Source organism: Lontra canadensis, unplaced genomic scaffold, assembly GCF_010015895.1.
Source record: "Lontra canadensis isolate GAN:19392208 unplaced genomic scaffold, GSC_riverotter_1.0 scaffold54, whole genome shotgun sequence".
In the NCBI taxonomy this organism is placed as follows: Eukaryota; Metazoa; Chordata; class Mammalia; order Carnivora; family Mustelidae; genus Lontra; species Lontra canadensis.
Genome location: NW_022631048.1, coordinates 5,453,572 through 5,472,369, shown reverse-complemented (window position 1 = coordinate 5,472,369; position 18,798 = coordinate 5,453,572). Strand labels below are relative to the sequence as shown.

Below are 18,798 nucleotides of genomic sequence, written 5' to 3'. Positions count from 1 at the left end.
AGCTGAAGGCAGAGGCTTTAACCCACTGAGCCACCCAGGCGCCCCACTTTCCCACATTTCTGATCGCCTTCTGCGTTGATAGGTTCTTCTCTGGGCCAGTATAACATCCCTAGCTGAGACCACCCTGCGGATTCCCCCCACCTCTCCCCTGCCTACTTGTTGGTGTGTTCGGGGGAGGGGACTCAGGGTATGAGCACTGGGACCAGCTCTGTGTGGCACTAGCACTCAGTGCCCAGTGCTTCTCTTTACATGGAGCCTGTCTCTGACTTCTTTGGTTACACCAGTTTTCTCAGATCTTTCTCCTAGCTTCTCTTCTTTTAGACCTTGCTGACCCAATGGACCGCATCTCAGACCTTCAGGTTTGATGAAAGAGCTCCAGCTTGAGGTCATTTTTCTCCCTGACTAACCTGTTCTAAACAATGACTTCCTTTAGCATTTCAATTCTGATTCCTTTGCCATCATTACTTGAAATGTTGCACTAAGAAAAGCAGAACTGGGAATTCCTGGTCAGACTCATCAGGAAAGAGTATGGTATTATCAATTAACAATGTCAAGCAAGGAGTCGGAATTAGGCACAAGGCACCTCTTTGCCATTCCTGACATAACCCAACACTAACCAAATTTCCAGGCATCTCTTCCATTTCTAGTAATGTCTACACAGTCCCTTCTTCAACGACCTGGCTTCCGTGTTGGCTGACTCTTCTGCCCCAGATTTAGCCATGATAATAAATCCTACCTACTATCAAGTGAAACATGAAAGACGAGTAAGGCAGTTTCTCAGAGATAAAGATTTCCTTTCATCCCTTCCTCTTTGCTGAGCCTACATCAGCAAAATTTGTCCTATCTTCACACTATAATCAGTACATTCATAATGAGGTTTTTCATCAAAGCCCCACCTTGAAACTAGTCTGTGACCATTCATTGTTATATTGACTCTTTTTATTTTTTCTTCTCATCTTATTCACTTACCCTTACTACAGCTCCCCACGGAACCCATGCGTACTCTGTAATTATTCTTTGTATCATTCTAGTGTTCCTTTCAATATAGTAAAAACTCATTAACGCAAACCGCATTAATTGAGGAGATGGCATAATGCAGGAGACAAGTTTTGCATTCACTAAGGAGAAAGTGTTGTAGATACCATTTTCATGGAGCACCTTTGACCCACTTACAAGAAATTTGTAAGGATGCTGGGATAGTTATGTGCTAATGATGCTAATTAATCTTTGATATTCTTTAACATTTCCTCCAGAAAATATGAAGCTTGCCAGAAGCTCAAAGGGGATAGACACTTGAGAATAATAATTTTATAAAGATTCTGAATTCAGAATCCACAAATCCAGATCGCTCTTTTCCCCCAGTAAACTCCAGAACTTTTGTTGGAGGTTTTTGCCGTCCCTGAAATCGAGCACACCCATAGAAGGAAAAAGGAGTGCTGTAAAGTGGTTTGCTGATACATGGTGACATCACTGATTTATGACAATCGTGCTTTTTATGGCGAAAGCCTATCACTTTATAACCTCCCCCATGCTTATTCATAAAGCATTCCACAGGGCTGTGGTCCCATCTTGAAAGCCAAGGACCCTTCAAAGAGGCTGAACGTTATGGAAAGCGTGCCTTCACCCAGGCAAGCCAGGAGACAATGCATGTCTTAGGCAGTGGCCTTCTAGGCTTCAGATGAATGGAGAGATTCTGGGGGTAAATGCAAATTCATATGAAAAGCATTATGGGAGTCTGAGTTACTTTTTGAGTTTTGTGGTTTCTTAATCAATAGATTAAAATACAGTTGTCATGTGGAGATGTCCAGAGGATACCTCCATTTAAAAAAAATGTAAAAAAGCTGGGAGGGAGGACCTTCTAATGCTCAAGAAGGAGGAAACGCTACCCTAGAAACTCCAGACATTCTTTCCTCTCTTTAGAAGCTACGTGGTACCTACTTTCTGAGATGACAATGAATGATGTCAAAGTGTCAAAAAATGTAGGAAATCATAAAATGCCAATGTAATGGGACGCCTGGGTGGCTCAGTTGGTTAAGCGGCTGCCTTCGGCTCAGGTATTGATCCCAGTATCCTGGGATCGAGTCCCACATCGGGCTCCCTGATCGGCAGGGAGCCTGCTTCTCCCTCTGTCTCTTCCTGTCACTCTGTCTGCTTGTGCTCGCTCTCACTCCTCTCTCTGACAAATAAATAAATAAAATCTTAAAAAAAAAATGCCAATGTAATGAAATCTGTCCGCAAGCCTCACTTTGCCATGTCTCCCTCTCATTCCAGGCACAAGATCCCATCCATTGCCATCGGGATTGTGGGCGGCCTCTTCTTGGTGGTGATGGTGGCCCTCGGGGTGGGCCTGTTTTTGCGCCGGCGCCATATTGTCCGGAAGCGTACCCTTCGTAGACTTCTGCAAGAAAGAGAGGTGAGTGGGTGCCCAGGCCTGACATGTCCTGCCCGTGCCCCTATCCTAGCATCCTGGACAGAAACAAGGGCTCTCCTGCCATGTCTTGGCCTTCAAGATTTTGTATTTTAAGTATGTGTTTGTATTATTATGTTTTATTTCTGATGGTGGAAAAACCAAAAAGAATCTCTGAATGTCCCATTATAAACAATTAGTCACATTTGGGTACAGCTCTGGAATGAATTAAGTCTCACAACATAGCTACCAAGTTGTGGAGAGTCCTGTGTAAATACAACACGCATATATGTGCACGGAAAGGCTTGTGCATAGGTGTTGGTTCCTGGGAAGGCACATGGTTGAGAAGTTAACTGTGGAAAATCCCATTGTCTACACAGTGCTGTTGCCTTTTGAGCTTTGTATGTGACTCACTTGAATGCGTCCTCAGCCGGCATCCTCGTCCTGCAGAGTGTCAGAACCCAGAGTCCCTGGGAGGAGAGACCCACATCAGCTCATAGCATAAAGGCATTTGCGTGTTAGGATGCCCAACAGGCTACCAAAATGACCAACCCTCTAAAAAGTTTCCTTACCAAAATTCTCTCAATCCAGCTAATTGATTGGAAGTAGAAATCGCATTTGTTAAAATGGAGCTGTTCTGTTCAAGGACTCCTGTACCAGGGAGTCCCTTTGTCAACATACCTTTCGTGAAGTTTTTTGAGAAGGTGTGCGTTTCTTCTTTTGAGTGAGTATGGCAGGTTCTTTGGGCTGAAGCACATCCACGTGTGGCTGTGTCTGGGCTTGGCCAACGACCGCCTCCACACAGACCTGAGCGTTGACCATTGACTTTTCTCCCTTATCTCTCACAGCTTGTTGAGCCTCTTACGCCCAGCGGAGAAGCTCCCAACCAAGCTCTCTTGAGGATCTTAAAGGAAACAGAATTCAAAAAGATCAAGGTGCTGGGCTCTGGAGCATTTGGCACGGTGTACAAGGTGAGGCCACCAGGACGCCAAGACTTCTGGGGATGTGGGTTGATGCACAAATCCAGAGTCCTGGGCTGTCTTCTATGTATCAACTTTATCTACTCTTTGTGTTGCTCATGGTTTGGACATTCCAATGTCTTCTCCAAGTTCTCAAGAGGAAATCTTGTATAATCATGGTGACAAATTAAATAGTCCTGTGGGACCCATATACAGTCATCAAAAGTTTCCAGGGATGATAGTAGTGACTTTGTAAAGGAGTGGGTGGCAGAGAGGGAGTCTGAAGAAGGGGCTGCCTGTCACTCTATGACAGTGTCCAAATGAAGTCCAAGTCAAAACAGCTCCTGTTAATTTGTTTTTTTCTGGATCCTATTACATCAGGTCTGATTTCAGTGAGCCCGACACCCAGTATCTCAGAATTCTGGACAAAATGATCCACACTGGTGTTGTAACTGACACAGGCTTAGGGTTTTTTTTAACTAATGACTCTGATTCATGGAACATGATAGCAGGAGAGCTGATGAGATGTCATGGCTCCTACCTCTGATGGCCTCAGAATACAGAGCTGTGCTCAAGGTCCCTCGCCCTTCAGGACAGTGTCACTGGTAAAGTCCGTCTGTCTCACGAGTCAGCATATTGCATAGTATGACAATTGCCAGTTAATGTCTTTTCTCCCTCCTCATCACAGGGACTCTGGATCCCAGAAGGTGAGAAAGTTAAAATTCCCGTGGCCATCAAGGAATTAAGAGAAGCCACATCTCCAAAAGCCAACAAGGAAATTCTTGATGTAAGTTTCTTCTTTGCTCTCTAGTTTTCCACAGGCCTGGACATCAGAAGCCACATTTTCTGGTGTCTAACAGCTCATTGCCCCATTTTAGACTTCTTTTCATCATCGCATTCTAGCTATTCACTTTTCATGTCTTTTTTCTTTCTAGCTGCCGTTGGTATAATTCCCTCTCAGGGTTTCTCCTGTAGAGAAGAGTCACATCTTCAATTCTGCTCTCTCTCTCTCTCCCAAAATGATAGAAACTCACAGTCGTTGAATGTCCAGCAAGGGCCAGTCTCAGGACTAGTTGCTTTGCACACACTCTCACAGTGAACCCTCCTGACCAGCCTGTGGCGTTAAGAAGGTTGCTCACGTTTACGTGGTTGGCGTAGGATTCCAGCCCATCGCTATTTCTGCCTTCGAAACGCATGTCCATTTGGCTCCACCAGGTTATCTTTGAAATGGCTTTTTTAAAGGTGCCTGGGATTACAGTATGATGCTTCATAAACTCCAGAAACAGTTGCCCATCTTCCGTACTTACCCCCAAATAATGTGTATGTTATTTCTGGTGTCCTTTTTTAGTTTATAGAGTAAGACTTAGGAATGTTCCACAAGATTATTTTCATTTCTTTACTTTGAATCCCACTGAACTTTCTTCACCTTCTCTGAACCCTCACTAGCCAATAAGGGGGCTACATCCTCTTAAACAGAGGTTGGCCAAAAGAGGGGCCACCATGGAATGTGGGAGAGCCCGCTTCAAGGGATACTCAGGAAAATCCACTAGACAGATGGGGTCTTGTTGTTAACACCGTTGGCCTCTGAGTATGGTGGGACAAGCCAAACATTTGCTCTCATCCCAAGACAGAGCCAGAGAAAGAGAAGGTAGGGAGGCTTAGCGGGAGGTTAGGGAAACAGAGTCAGAGAAAACAAAATGGCCGCTTCAGAAATCTAAAGAATTTAGTTGTCCTGTAGTTGGGAAGGACAAGAGCCAAATGTAATATTCCCCACTCTCGCTTCTAACCCACACAATATGTACCAAGCAAGGCCTTGTAGAATACTGTGTTTTGACACAGTGAACTTCCCAGTGGCAAGACCACTCTAGACTCCAAATTCCTCCCACAGGCTTCTTTCCTTTACTATTATGGGGAGAGCCCCACTCTGGCACGTTGCTCAGGGAAAGATGACATATTAGTACAATGCAACAGCCAACTGGAGATATACTTATCAAGCGAAATTATCTTTCCTTTTAATGGCGTACAAGTTCACGTGCAGTCCTGTTAGCATTACGTCAACTCATGTCAGCATAACCGCAAGAAATACATTTGGGACATCTCTCCACCTAGAACCTAGAGCTGCCTCACCTATACTGTTAAACAGAAAATATTTTTTTGCCAAATTTGCTTCCTTAATTCATTCTTCTTTATTCAAGACTTTCTAAGAAATCTCACAGAACAACACTGAGGTGTGGGTTTCAGCAATATATGCGATGCAGAGTAAGGGTTGCTTTTGAGGACAATGGCTCTGCTCTGGGAGGGAAGTAGTTTTCACTGCAAAGGACCTCCCAGACCCCTAAAACTGGGGGAGACCTGCTTTTGTGAGGTACGAGGGGGGAGATAAACACTGAGAAGTCTAAAAAGGGAGTCCCTCTTTTCCTCTTGTTTCGTCTCTCTCCAGCTCTCTTCTGTCTCCAATTTTTGGAGTTTTGTTTGTTTTGTTTTGTTTTGGGGTCCCCACCCCCAGTATTCCTGGGATGTAATGGGCACACAGCACAGTGTAAGCTGAATTAATACAGCAGGATGGCTTGACTTACACGGGGGTGACTGGGGTACACATCGCTGTCATCCCTCGCTGCCTGTAAATCCAGTAAAAAGAAAAAGCAAAGGAAGACACGAAGTGTCTCCCTGCTGTGAGAACTCTTACAATCTCCTCTCTTGAATTTCTCATATACTTGACCGCAGTGAGAACTGCTTCTTCTCTCCCTCCATTATTTTATTCCCGCCTTCTATTCTGGTTTCTGCTCGACTCTTGTCTTCTCTCCTGTCAAACATCACAGCTGTTGCAGTTCCTGGGTGACAGGCTGGACGCCTTGTCATTTGCTTTTCCTGAAGCTCAGTGTGCCCAGAACTCAGCAGTCCCATCAGTGCAGCATGATGCCTGGGCGGTGGGGAGCCCCTGAAGGGAAGGAGGGGCAGGGAGAGTCTGCTACATTTAGGAAGCAAAAGCCAGTGAGTCCAAGGCCAGTTTCTTTTTTCTTTTTTTTTTTTTTTTAATTTAAATGCAGTTAGCCCACATAGATGTAGTGTTCAGGAATTCATCCGTTGTGTATAACACCCAGTGCCCAGCACGTCACGTCCAAGGCCGGTTTCAGCAGTGAGCCAAGGAGCAGGTGAATTCTGAGACCAGACAGCCAGCCCATCGGGCTGCATGCGTCCGTTGAAATGCTCACACTCACTTGTAAATGGTTCTGCTCCCCAAATACTTGATACTCTGATTCCTGTGCTGGGATCAGGCCCCGAGGTCCAGCATGCCCATGTGGCAGCCTCTAGTTTAAGCCGCGGCCTGAGGCTTAGCTAATTGGTACAATTTCAAAAATGTAGGGATCCTTTCTCTTCATTCCAAAGGCTAATCCTATGCCTCTCCTGAAGGAGTGGAAAATCTAGAGGAGTCCTTTGCCCCCATCCTCAACCTAAAGTAGTTCACAGAGGAGGGAGACCAGCAAGAAGGCAGGCACCAAAGATCATCTTGGCAACGGGGACAAAGTCATAGACTTTCAAGGTCACGGAGCCTCCGAGCCATGTGACTGAGACATCAGCCTTGGGGTCTCTGAACAGGGGCGCCTGGCCGGAGCGCCCGGGTCAGAGATTGTTGTAGAATACCAAGCATTCTTGCTACGGGCCACAGTACACCTTTGAGATTCCAAGATAAACAGCTAAGAACAAAGCTAGCTTTAACTTCTGCAGCGCACCAAACAGGACATACGACGGAACAGCGTCTCCATTGTCCTTGGGGGTGGGGCGGAAGTGATGACCTCGTTCTGCGGCTCTATCAGATTTTAAGAGGATGGGGATCTGGCCAAGCTCCAGGCTCTGTGTGGCCCGACACCCACGCCCGGTGCTCTATTCCCCGATGCCCGGGTCCAGGTCAGCTCCTCACAGCCCCGCAACAGATGGGCTGCTCAAACTTGCTCTGGTTTGCAGATTTTTCTCTCCTCCAAAATGAATACAATATGTGTCCAAATCCCAACCAGATCTTGAGAAAATAGGAGTGGCCAGAGGATTTCTTTGGTGTTATGGTTGTACGGTTTCCCAGACTTGGGGGAGAGACGTGATTTGTGCTTTTCTGGCAATCACATGGCCTATTAATTTTTCCATAGACTTTCCAGTTTAAATTTAGGGCAGGCAGTGGAAAAAGAATGCAAACGTTTGTGTATGTGCTGTGTGTGTAGGGAGGTCCCGAGCTCTCTGGTAGCCCATTCAGCGGAGCACTGAGCAGGGCACCACGGGAGGCCACAGGACCCGTGGGGTGACGAGGGGGCTTGCAGAGGGTGTCGCCCTTGTGGGGAGACCCACATGGGGCCCCAGATCTGACACAGAGTATCTCCAGTTAGCCATTCACATCTCTGGGCCTCGTTTCCCTTGTCAGGGCCTCAGAAGAAATGCATGTATGGGGCTTTCCAGTTCCTACTTTTTATCAACAGCCCTGATGTTTGCAGGTCTTTCAGAATCACATGTCTACTCTCTGATTTTGTGATATGATGTTTACAGTACAGGAGAAGAAAGGCCGGCCCAACTTGCAAGGAGAGGGCCGAACCACTCAGGAAACTTCCAGACAGCGAACGTTAAAAGCTACAGGAATTTTTGTTGTTGTTAATGGAAGTGTGTCGTCTCTGACTTGCTTTAAATTTCTGGCTTTGTGTGACTGCAGCGTAGTCCAGACCTAACATTTTGGAGGCCGTTCTGTGCCTAAGTGTTCGGTACCTCTGCAAAGACAAAAGAGGAAAGACGCGGGGCCGAGGTAGTCACTTGACTTGCCCAGGCAGCAGGAACATGTAGGGGATATTGAGGCAGTAAATAGCTGTGTTTGCCAGCAAAAGAGCATGCCAAAAAGCACCGAGCAAATGCTGGGAGCTGAGAATGCAGTCCTTCCCCCAAGGAGCTCAGTGGGGAGGGAGGACATTTTACGAAATCACAGAAGTATTTAGCGCAGATTATGGCGAGAGCTCCAAACCCCTCAGAACCCCGTGGAGGTTTTGTTCAAACGGAGGGCTGGGCTCCACCTCCTTGCCTCTCACACCGTAGGCCTGGGTGGGGCCCAAAAATTTGCATCTTGAGCAAGTTCCGGGCCACGGAAAAAGGACAAGATGCCAGGAGAGGTTAAGACCTGGGAATCAGGAAGGCCCCTTGGAGGAGGAGGCAGAGGAGGAGGAGGAGTCATCAGACGAGGAAAGCGGAGGTGGAAGGGCATTCCAGGCAAAGGCCCTCTTAGGGGCGAGGGCCTGAAGGAGGTTTGAGAGAGCTGAGAACTAGGAGGGGCGGGAAGGGGGGGTTTCTGGAGGAGGGTCAGCTGTGCTAGGCATGGGGCTGCCCAGGAACTGTGAGGCCGGAGGAGGGCTTAAGGCAAGAAACAAGGTGTGGTCTGGGTTGTGTTAGGAATCCCTGTCTGTGCCTCCACCCCTAGCCCCACTCTGTCTTCTCCGTCACCTCAGTGCTCTCATCCCAGCCACGCCACGTCCCCAAGTCCACACCCCACCCACGGCAGTCTGGAAATACAAAAAGGAACCTCAGAGCTCCCTCTTGCTGGCCATGTGGTCCCTTTCACAACTCAATTCAAGGTCACCGCCTTTTGTGTTTGAAAGGGAGAATTTATGGGAGGAAAGCAAGGGTTCCCTAATTCTCCATCTGATGGAAGAGAGGAGGGCCCTTGCTGCATGCACACTTGCTCTTCCTCTGCCCAAGAATAGGAGGAAGGTTCACATAAAGCCCACAGGCATGGGTCTGGGTCCACAAAGGCTCCTGCTTTGGCAGCCAGTCAAATGAGGGGGGCGCTTCACAGAGCAGCGTGGTTTCCCATCTCGAGACTGAGGCAGAGGGCAACACAGACCACCTCTGTCCGGAAATGAATCCTGAGCTGCCGGCAGAGCCTGGGACTCCCGTTAAGGGCTGCCCTCCGTCCAGTTCAAAGCCTGAAACAGGCCCCCTGGAGGGGCGTCTCCAGCGAAGTCTGGCTCCAATGACCCCGGCCGGCCGGGAGCTTTCCTGCGGCCCTACCTCTACGTGTGTATTTCAGTCCAGTGGGATGGTCGAGCCTTAGGGACCCGAACGTGGATATGTGCAGGTGCTGACAACATCTTAAACTGCAGCAGATTTATTTAGCCTTGGGACAGGGCCTTGCCAACACAGGCACCAGCAGCACTCACACCCAGAGACATCAGGTCCCGTTTTCATTCAATATTGTGCCGCTAGGGCACGCAGCCTGGGTCTCTCTGTCCAGGCGAGTCCTTGCATCACGCTCAGCGGGTGTGCTGTGCCACAAAATGACAGTCCCAGCATAAATGTCCATTGCACTGAATGTTTCATGGGACACCCTGTCCTCCCCCGGTACACATTCTGGAACTCAAAATCATGCCTGCGCTTTGCTTTTTTAAAAATGATTTTAAACCTGGAAAGGGGTCTGCCTTCCTCTCCCTTTAGCCACGGTGCGGAGCCCTTCTAGCGCTCTCCTCTCCTCCCCGCAGGAAGCCTACGTGATGGCCAGCGTGGACAATCCTCATGTCTGCCGCCTCCTGGGCATCTGCCTCACCTCCACGGTCCAGCTGATCACACAGCTCATGCCCTTTGGCTGCCTCCTGGACTATGTCCGCGAGCACAAGGACAACATCGGCTCCCAGTACCTGCTCAACTGGTGTGTGCAGATTGCAAAGGTAAGTCGAGGGGGGCTCTGCCCAGAGCAGTGTGCACAGAGCAGGCGCCCGGCTCTGAGAGTAGAGCAGAAATTCCCACTAACAGCAGGTGCAGCAGCCTCAGCCGGTTGCCCCCCGCACCACCCCCCCGCCACCCCCATTCCCCTGGGATCCTATGCTCATTAGTGAGAGCCGTGAAGAAAAGAAGCAATGGGGGGGAATCGAGACATCCCGAAAATCAACAGGTTCTCCATCCTGGGATAACTCAATCCTGTGTATGTGTGTGTGTCAGTGTGTACCCACACACACCAAGGGCATTTTGTTTGGGACCCAGTCAAATGATTGTGTTTTGCATCCAATCAGGTCCTGTCCCGCTGCATGGGGGAAATCTAATTATTCAGCTCCATTTACACACCGTTCGCTTTACTAGGTGCTTGGTGTGGTGTGAGGCTAGTGTTACTTCCCGGGTGTTCTATGTGTTGAATGTTAGGGTGATTTGTAGTAGGGGGAGCTGTGGCTTCTGCCCCATCAGGACTTGCTATCAAGGCAAGTGAGGAGACTGGGGCTGGGCTGGGCAGCCCCAGAAGACAGGGGGCTGTGCAGGCAGGGCAGGTGCTGGGTGCGAGATCTGCTGTGCATGTTGGAGGAGCACTAGCAGGGGAGCAGATGTGTCTGCTTTGCTGGGATTCCTCCCGTGCCACTCCCTGTCCCTGTTAACAGCCTCATTCTAGAGTGAGGGATGGCTGAGAACAAGCCTGTGGACCAGGGACCCCACCTGCGTGCGAAGGACACGTGCTGGGTACTTAGCCATTCCCATGGCCTCCCAAGGAGTTCTTACTTTAATCTCCAACTTCTCCCTCTTGGTCCCAGCGCTGCACCCGTTACTTGCAACCCAAAGGCTACATTCTAGCTTTCTCTCGCACTCTTTTACCCAGTCGAACGCAGGGGACTTGTGGGCGGGCCCCTTTCTGAGCGCGTCTGTCATTGCCCCTTGGTTAGCTCCACCGTGGAGCAGGGTGTGGAGGGGTGTGCCAAGGCTCCGGAGTCAGAAAGCCTGACTTCCACCAGGCCTTGTCTGGGCCTTGACTGCCCGTCCCTCCCCTGGTCGTAGCGATAGTCAGTTTATTCCGGCACCGTCTGGTGTCGATTTCTCCGCTGTAGTCCCTGGAGGCTCCTGGCACCTCCTCTGACCACCGCCAGTCCCCTGTGTTCTCGTCCTTCTCGCAGCCATCACCAGGTCACAGGGTCGAGGACGTTTTTGTCGGTAGTAGACAGGGGTCCTGGAAGAGGGTGTGCACTTCCGGTGCTGTGACTTCATGAGAAATGTTCATTATTTCTGTTGTGACTGGATTAGGCTCCTAAGGCTGCCACGAATTACCACAGATTCGTGGTGGCTGATCACAACAGAGAGGAATCCACTCACGGTTCTGGAGGCCAGTCCAAAGTCAAGGTGAGGCTGGGCCTGCCCCCTCCGAAGGCTTGGCTCCAGGTCCTCCCGGGCTCACGGTCCCTCCCATCGGTACCTAGGTCTTCACACAGCTGTTCCCTGTGTCTGAGTCTAAATCGCGTTTTCCTTTCTCTTAAAAGATACCAGTCATCCCTAAGTGAGGGATGCTTTCTTTTTTTTTTTTTTTACATATATATGTATATACACACATATATATTTTTAAATATTTTATTTATTTGACAGAGAGAGAGAGAGATCGAGATCACAAAGTGGCATAGAGGCAGGTAGAGGGAAAGGGGGAAGCAGGCTCCCCGCTGAGCAGAGAGCCCAGCTCGGGGCTCGATCCCAGGACCTTGGGATCACGACCTGAGCTGAAGGCAGAGGCTTAACCCACTGAGCCACCCAGGCATCCTGTAGGGTGCGTCCATCCAGGACCTTTGCCTGATGCCATCTGCAACACCCTGTGTCCAAACAAGGTCACTTTCTGAGGTTTCTGGTCGACCTGGCACTTAGGGCCCCATTCAGTGCAGGACAGTGGCTGATCTGGAGGAGGTGATGGTCAGCCCATGCAGGTTTTACCGAATACAGCATTACTCCTGAGGATCTACTCATACACGGACGCCCGAGCCCAGAAGTCCTTCCTTAGCTTTCTTCCCTGATTATCTATGGCAAGAAACAGAGAGTACGCCCCCGCCCATGCAGACAAGTTACTTTGCTTTGTTTGCTTTCTTTTTTTTTTTTAAGACTTTTTATTTATTTGAGTGCAAGAGAGAGCAGAGTGAGCAAGAACACAGGTGGGAGGGAGAAGCAAGCGCCCTGCTCAGTCCCTCCCGATGTGGGGACTCGATCCCAGGATCTCAGGATCATGACCCCCGCCAAAGGCTGACACTTAACCGACTGAGCCACCCAGGCACCCCCTGCTTTTCTTTTTATCGCAAATTGCTACCTGGGAAGATCTGGCTTATTTACTGGCCCACTTGAGTTTGTGCCCACCTACCCCAGCTGGACGGTGAGCTCCGTAAGAAGGGTGTCCTGGGGGCGCCTGGGTGGCTCAGTGGGTTAAAGCCTCTTCCTTTGGCTCAGGTCATGATCTCAGGGTCCTGGGATCGAGCCCTGCATTGGGCTCTCTGCTCAGCAGGGAGCCTGCTTCCCCCTCTCTCTCTGCCTGCCTCTCTGCCTATGTGATCTCTCTCTGTCAAATAAATAAATAAAATCTTTAAAAAAAAAGCGGGGGGGAGTCCTGGCCTGTCCCTACCCTGGGCCAGGCTTCCAGGGCTCCACACACCTGCGGCCAGCTTCTGCCTGATTCCAAGGCCCGGTTCCCCAGAGGGTGCCGGGTGAGCTAGCACTTCTTCTCTCATTATGTCATGTCAGTCCACAGCTCCACGAAGGTGACACTAGTTGGGGTGCATAGCCTCCGCGAGTTCTGTTCAGCACAGACCTGTGCTTACGATTCCAGAGGACGACAGAGTCCATTCTCACTCCTGGCATTTTCAAAGTGGGATTTATTGACGTATAAATGACCTGCCTTGATTCACAAAGGCATGGACTCTCCTGTGACGTTTTCTAAATGTTGACGGAGAGCCGGCCACTGTTAGGCAAGCTTGTTGCCCTGCCTGATCTGCTAAGAGGACACATTCCAGCACCTGGGCAAAAGGGAAAGCAAAGCCAAGTGAGTAGGCTAGGAAGGATGTCCGGATGGGACGGAGAGCAGAAGAGAGCCACGGCCTCTCGTCGAACGTGCTGGAAACAGATTCTGTTCTCTGGCCACAGGAGCTCGTGGAGACACCCCGCTGCTCCCCTGGCAGAAAGATCGTTGCTTCCTAAGCTCCTGGCTCATGGGGCCCTGGGCAGCCCCCACGTGCTGGGACTTGGTTGCTTCAGAAAGCGTATCCACTCTTTTCTGGCTACATAACCCAGCCAGTAAGTCCCCAACGATATCAGATGGCGCCATAATGTCATAAAATGTTCTAATCTGGAAGATCCTATCGCCTTATCATCCCGTCGCTTGGAAAACGCTGCTGTTGTGCGAGTTTCTTCCCCTTAGAGCATCCGCCACAGTGCATGTTACTACGAAGCTCTCTGGACGGATTAATCTGACATTTCCCAAACCTCTGGGAAAAAGAGCTTGCTTATCACCTAACCCAGATTAAGATCTCACAGAATTGGGGTTTTTGAGTAATTGCCAGAAGTTGAGGACCCTCGAGAGCAGGCTCTGGAGAGGTCTGGAGACAGACGGCAGTGGGGGGAGAGGCTCCCAGACATGCTGTGCGGCCTCATCCTCCGACCACAACTGTACATACACCAAACTGCATTTAAGTCGATCTACAAGATACAGTTTGAATAGGGCAAACTTAAAAAGTCGGTTCAAAGGATTTGTTTTTTTAAGCATGCGGGATTACTTCGTTTGGTCTAGGTTCATTTGAAAAAGCCTCGGGTGTTTTCATTGGCTGTGCATTTGTCAGAACGGTCAGGACATGGGAGCAGTTAAAAGGGGAGGAGGCGGGCTGGGCTGAGCTGTTTATAGGTTATCATGTCCGAGTGGGGGGCAAGAAGGGGATCATTGTCCCCGGGTGTAGCCAGAACGGTCCGGGCCGCCTGTCTTCCGTTCTGGGAGCCCTGTCGTGAAACCCATATCGACACACTGTACTGTGGTCCCAATAGACAAGCAGGGGTGTGAGAGAAGGAGAATCATGCCCAAAAAGGAACTCAAAAAGGGGCTACAGTCCGTCAGTCCAACCAGGCTGTGGCGGCAAGGACACACTCACCTCTGTGCACGTCCTGCTCCCATGTGGGCTGTGGCCTTCCCCACTCAGGCTCGCTCCTTCTGGGCTGCAGGTCAGGACTCATCAAGGGGAGGGTCGAGGTGCAGCCCAAGGGAGGGTGCTGATTCAGGAAGGAGGACTCTACTGGAGCTGATTCCCCCGGAAGCACACGGCTCCATAAACTTCAGCCAACAAGGCAGATCAGTGACAGAGCCCAGCAGCATCCTGTTACCAGACATTTCCCTAATTTGGATTATTTTTTTAATTTATTCTTAAATGGTCCACTAAAGATTACAGGTGAACTTAATCAGCCTAAATGATCACTTTGCAGGGTGTCATTAAAAAGCCAGAAGTTATCATTATGTTAAAGTATCAGGGCACCTGGGTGGCTCAGATGGTGAAGCGGCTGCCTCCGGCTCAGGTCTTGATCTCCAGGTCCTGGGATCAAGCCCCATGTCGGGCTCCCAGCTCAGTGGGGAGTCTGCTTCTCCCCCTCCCTCTGTCTTTCCCACTGCCTGTGCTCTCTCTTCCTCTCTCTCTCTCTATCCAAAAAAAAAAAAAAAAGTATCAAAATATCAGCTTTTATAAATATTTCACTTAGTAATTTCTTGGGCATTTATCTGCTAGTGTTAGCAATCAGGTGCTGTAGATAAATAAAACAAAATTTCTTTTCTCCCCAGCTTACACACCAGAGAGGGAAACAGATCCATACAGAGCTAGCAGTGCTGTAGGGAATGGGTGGTCGGAGCAGGAGAGCTGGGAGCATGCAGGGCCACACTCGCACAGGCTGCCCTGAAGGGCACAGGGCAGGGCTGGGGTGGGCGGGGACCAGCTAGAGGAGCTCAGTCTGTCAGCCGGGCCCCAGGTGCTGGGAGGATAGCGGGGCGAGGGTTGGAGGAGGAAGAGGTGGGCAGGCAAGCCAGCCTATCTCTTAGCCTCCAGAGTTCTGTGCTGGAGACATGTGTGAGATGCACACACTGGGACAGGACGTTGCCCAGTGGTGAGAACACAGGGGGGCTCCGTGGCTGAGAGATGTTAAGGGCTGCTGCAGAGAGAAATGGGTGCCAGTGCCAAGCCGGGGACGACAAGCTGACACCCCGTGGGGCCCTGCGTGCCCGCATAAGAAGACAGCTTCATCTCACAAGCAAAGGCTTCTCAGGAGTTGATGCAGGATTAGACTCTTCGGGAGACTAAGCTACGCAGACTATTACAGTGACCTAATTCAGGCTCACAGCACATGCATCGAGAAAAGAGGGGGGACTTGGCATCTAGGAGGAAACCGTGATAAACTCTAGCTCCTACGGAGAACTCTCACCGGGCACCATCCCATGTTCTGCGTGGCTTAACTTAACCGTCGGATTAGCCCACTTTACATGCAGGGAAACTGAGGCACGGGGCTGTCTCAGTAGCTTGCCAAGGTCTTGAGCTAGTACGTAGCAACATCCGGACTGGACCCCACGCAGCCAGGATCTCAAGTCCATGCTCTCGCACTTGCTTGCATGACTCAGAGCAGAAACCATGAGCCAGTGAGCCTGGCTGTCCCCCGTCCCTGCCACAGTACAATATTGGTGCCATATGACTTCGTCTGGGGTGGGAAATTCTGACCCTTTTCTACCTCTTCTGAGGGCAGGGGCCCAGGGGTGGGCGAGACATATTGTTGATGGAACTCAGCCAAAACCATCTGCCAGCCTCTCCACTTCCTGCTGTGTCCCATTTCTGTCCTCACGAAGTCAGCGCTCCCCCAGCTTCTCCCCGTGGCAGTTTATGAAACAGAACAGAGACGGAGCCCATTCCAGCTTCTCCCTCTGGACTCCCCCCAAGAGTTGTGGGATGCTGCAGCCCTCCGGAAAAGTCTGTAAATGTCCAACCCAACCACCCCCAGTCCTTCCTTCGGTCATAGGTGTCGGTGCCAGAAAAATCTTGAAATCCATGTGAGCCATACCCCCGGGCTTCTCCTTGGTGCTTTGAGGTTCCAGCCGGGCTCTTCACACCCCCTTCTAACCTCGGTATTTCAGAATTCAGCCTAGCCGTCCTGCAGTAATTAACGCAAATAAATACGTTGATTTCAATTAAAGTGAGGACATCGGAGAGGAATCAGGAAGGAGCTTCCCAAGGGGCCCCACTGAGGCCCCCTGCGGATGCCGCTTCCTGTTTAAATGGGCTCTTATCAGGGCTTTTATCTATGCTGACTCGTTAAAATATAACTTCGCTGGTCGTGGAGATGGCCTTTTAAACTGCCTCACCTCCGTGGTGTGGGACAGAGACTGATGAATAGAGTTTTATCTGAGTTCAAATGAGCCTCATCTGGCCACCTGGGATCTCTGATGTAGACCCCTCTAACTGATTGGCTGGGGGGCTCCAGAAGGCCTAAAGGGCTCTTTCCCAAGCCCTCCCTGAAGATGGATATTCTCCGGAAATAGCACGATTTAGTAAAGCTGTTCTGGTCCTTTGCAGACCCAAGGGGGGCAGGGGGACGGGGGCTCAGGTCAGTTTATTAGGTTTGCACAACAACGTAGACTTACTCTGCGGCATGGGGCCAAGGGGCTGGGTGGCTGGGTTTTTTGCTTATTTGGAGTTTCTTTGACATCTCAAGCAGCCTCTGGGCCAGCAGGCAAGTTTCACGTGGAGACCCCAGCAGGAAAGTAGGACCGAGTCCCAGCAGTGGTCTTAGGGACTCGGCGCACTTGGTCCGACAGGCCTCTGGACCCGCTGAGGCGGCTCTCGGGGTGGTCCTGGGGGCAACAGCACTCCAGCCCCAGAGCAGGCTTCTTGGAAGATGGGTTGGAAACACCCACACATCGTCAGTGCTCCAAACTGTCAGCTGCTGTTATCACTTATTGATTCTTCCATTCGTTCATTTTGCAGCAACCTTGGTGAAAAGGTGGCCAGTGTCCAGACTGTGGGGCATTCAAAGAGGCAGAATGAGAAGTTTGAGATGGTAGTGAAAGGAAGCTGGTGGTTCCCTTTGAAGTACCCCCTGTCCACCCTGGGTGGCTCGGAGGAACTCAGAAAACACGTATTTGAAATAAAGCGAGAGGGACAGGGCAAGATTGGACTGGTTGCTGTGTGTCCAGCACTGACATATGATCATTCTGACACCGCCGTGCCACGCCTACACAGATCTAGCCCTGAGGAGGTCTTCGGGAAATGTCTGCAGAAGCAGTGCCAGCGACACTGGGTGAAAGGAACAAGAGAAAACTGGGGCGAGAGAGAGGCGGAAGGAGAGAGAGAGCAAGTGAGCTAATACAGGCGGGAGTGCACATGTTCGTGAACCCGGAAAGAGGCCAAGCCCAATTAACCCTTTCTGAATGGGGCAGAGCACACCATATGTAATAGAGAGAGGCCTTGCTTTTTTGTAAGAGCAAGGTCCCAGGAACCAAAGGAGAAAGGAAAGCTGATTGAATGGGGCACCCAGTGACGGCGTCGTGGGGAGAGGGGACACGGAGTAGTAAGTCAGTCCTCTGTTTGGAGGAGTTTTCTCAGCTTCTGCTCCTTCCCTCTCGCTCCCCACATGCCATTCCTAAATAATAATCCCTAATTTAGAAGTGCTGTGCCAGAGAGAACCTGCTGGTTTTCTCCTGAGTAGACACGAGCCCTGTTAACCTTAATTTGCTGCATCTGAGGAATCAGGAGGGGAGCAATTAAATCCAACAGCATCTTAAACATTCAGAACTTTCTAGATCATACGAGGGAGAAGGGAGACATGGGAATTAATCATCTTTTTCCAAAGAAAGAAAAATGAGAGTCCTCAAAAATGACCCCCAAAGGCTAATTCCTGGTCACATCTTCCTAAGATCCTAATTTCCTAGGAGGGTTAGTTCTGCTCCAGAAAGAAAATAATTTTAATTTCACCTCACGAAGAATTTTCACATACTATCTATTGCCAAAGGAAGCAAAGAATTTGCCAGCAAACTGGGGACTCCATCCCTAGTGACAGGTTCTCCCTGCCGTTGCCCTCCCAAGGAGAGTCCACCGCAGCTTGGAGAAAGAGACTAAAGCCGTGTGGGTGAAGCCCGTTCGTTTGCATTTCATGCACTTCAGTAAGCTTTTCTGGGCTGTCTTTGCTGGAGAGCTCTTGAGTGTCGAGTGTCAGCTGTAAGGGAGGTTGGAAACGGGGTCCACGCCCCTGGCCGGAGAGATCGAGCCGCATTCATGAGTAAGTGGCAGAGAATGTGGCACAAACACAAGATACCTGCGGGGGCTTACAGCGTCTCCTGCCTGCCAGGCTGGCCCTGCACGGGGCGGGAGCTGCCAAGCTCATGTCAACGGCTGGAGCTTGGTAGGGTCCCAGGGAGCTTGGCTGAACGAGGCAGGCACGGAGCAAGGAGGAGTCGAGGCTGGAAGCGACCCCCGCCTGCCAGCCCAAAGAGCTCATGACGGCCGCCAAGAAGACTGTGGGCAAGGACCGGACTTGAGGGGGAATAATTCCGGGAATTCACGTGTCAGGCACCGTGCTAGGCGCTTCTCAAATAGTCTTTCTCTCAACTGTGATTCTGATCGGGACAGGGTTAGGGTCGGCAGAGGGAAGTGCCACCTGTCAAAGCAAATTCAATGT

The 18,798-nt window shown here is 50.4% G+C and overlaps 1 protein-coding gene across 1 annotated transcript in view; it reads left to right on the top strand.

Annotated features, from left to right (window-relative positions):
• Nucleotides 1–18,798, top strand: part of EGFR (epidermal growth factor receptor) — a 198,294-nt gene that overhangs the window by 168,088 nt on the left and 11,408 nt on the right. Inside the window, exons 17-20 of the mRNA XM_032874987.1 lie at nt 2,272–2,413; nt 3,256–3,378; nt 4,055–4,153; nt 9,867–10,052. Of these exons, the coding sequence (XP_032730878.1) occupies nt 2,272–2,413; nt 3,256–3,378; nt 4,055–4,153; nt 9,867–10,052 (550 nt within the window). The remainder of the gene's footprint in view (nt 1–2,271; nt 2,414–3,255; nt 3,379–4,054; nt 4,154–9,866; nt 10,053–18,798) is intronic.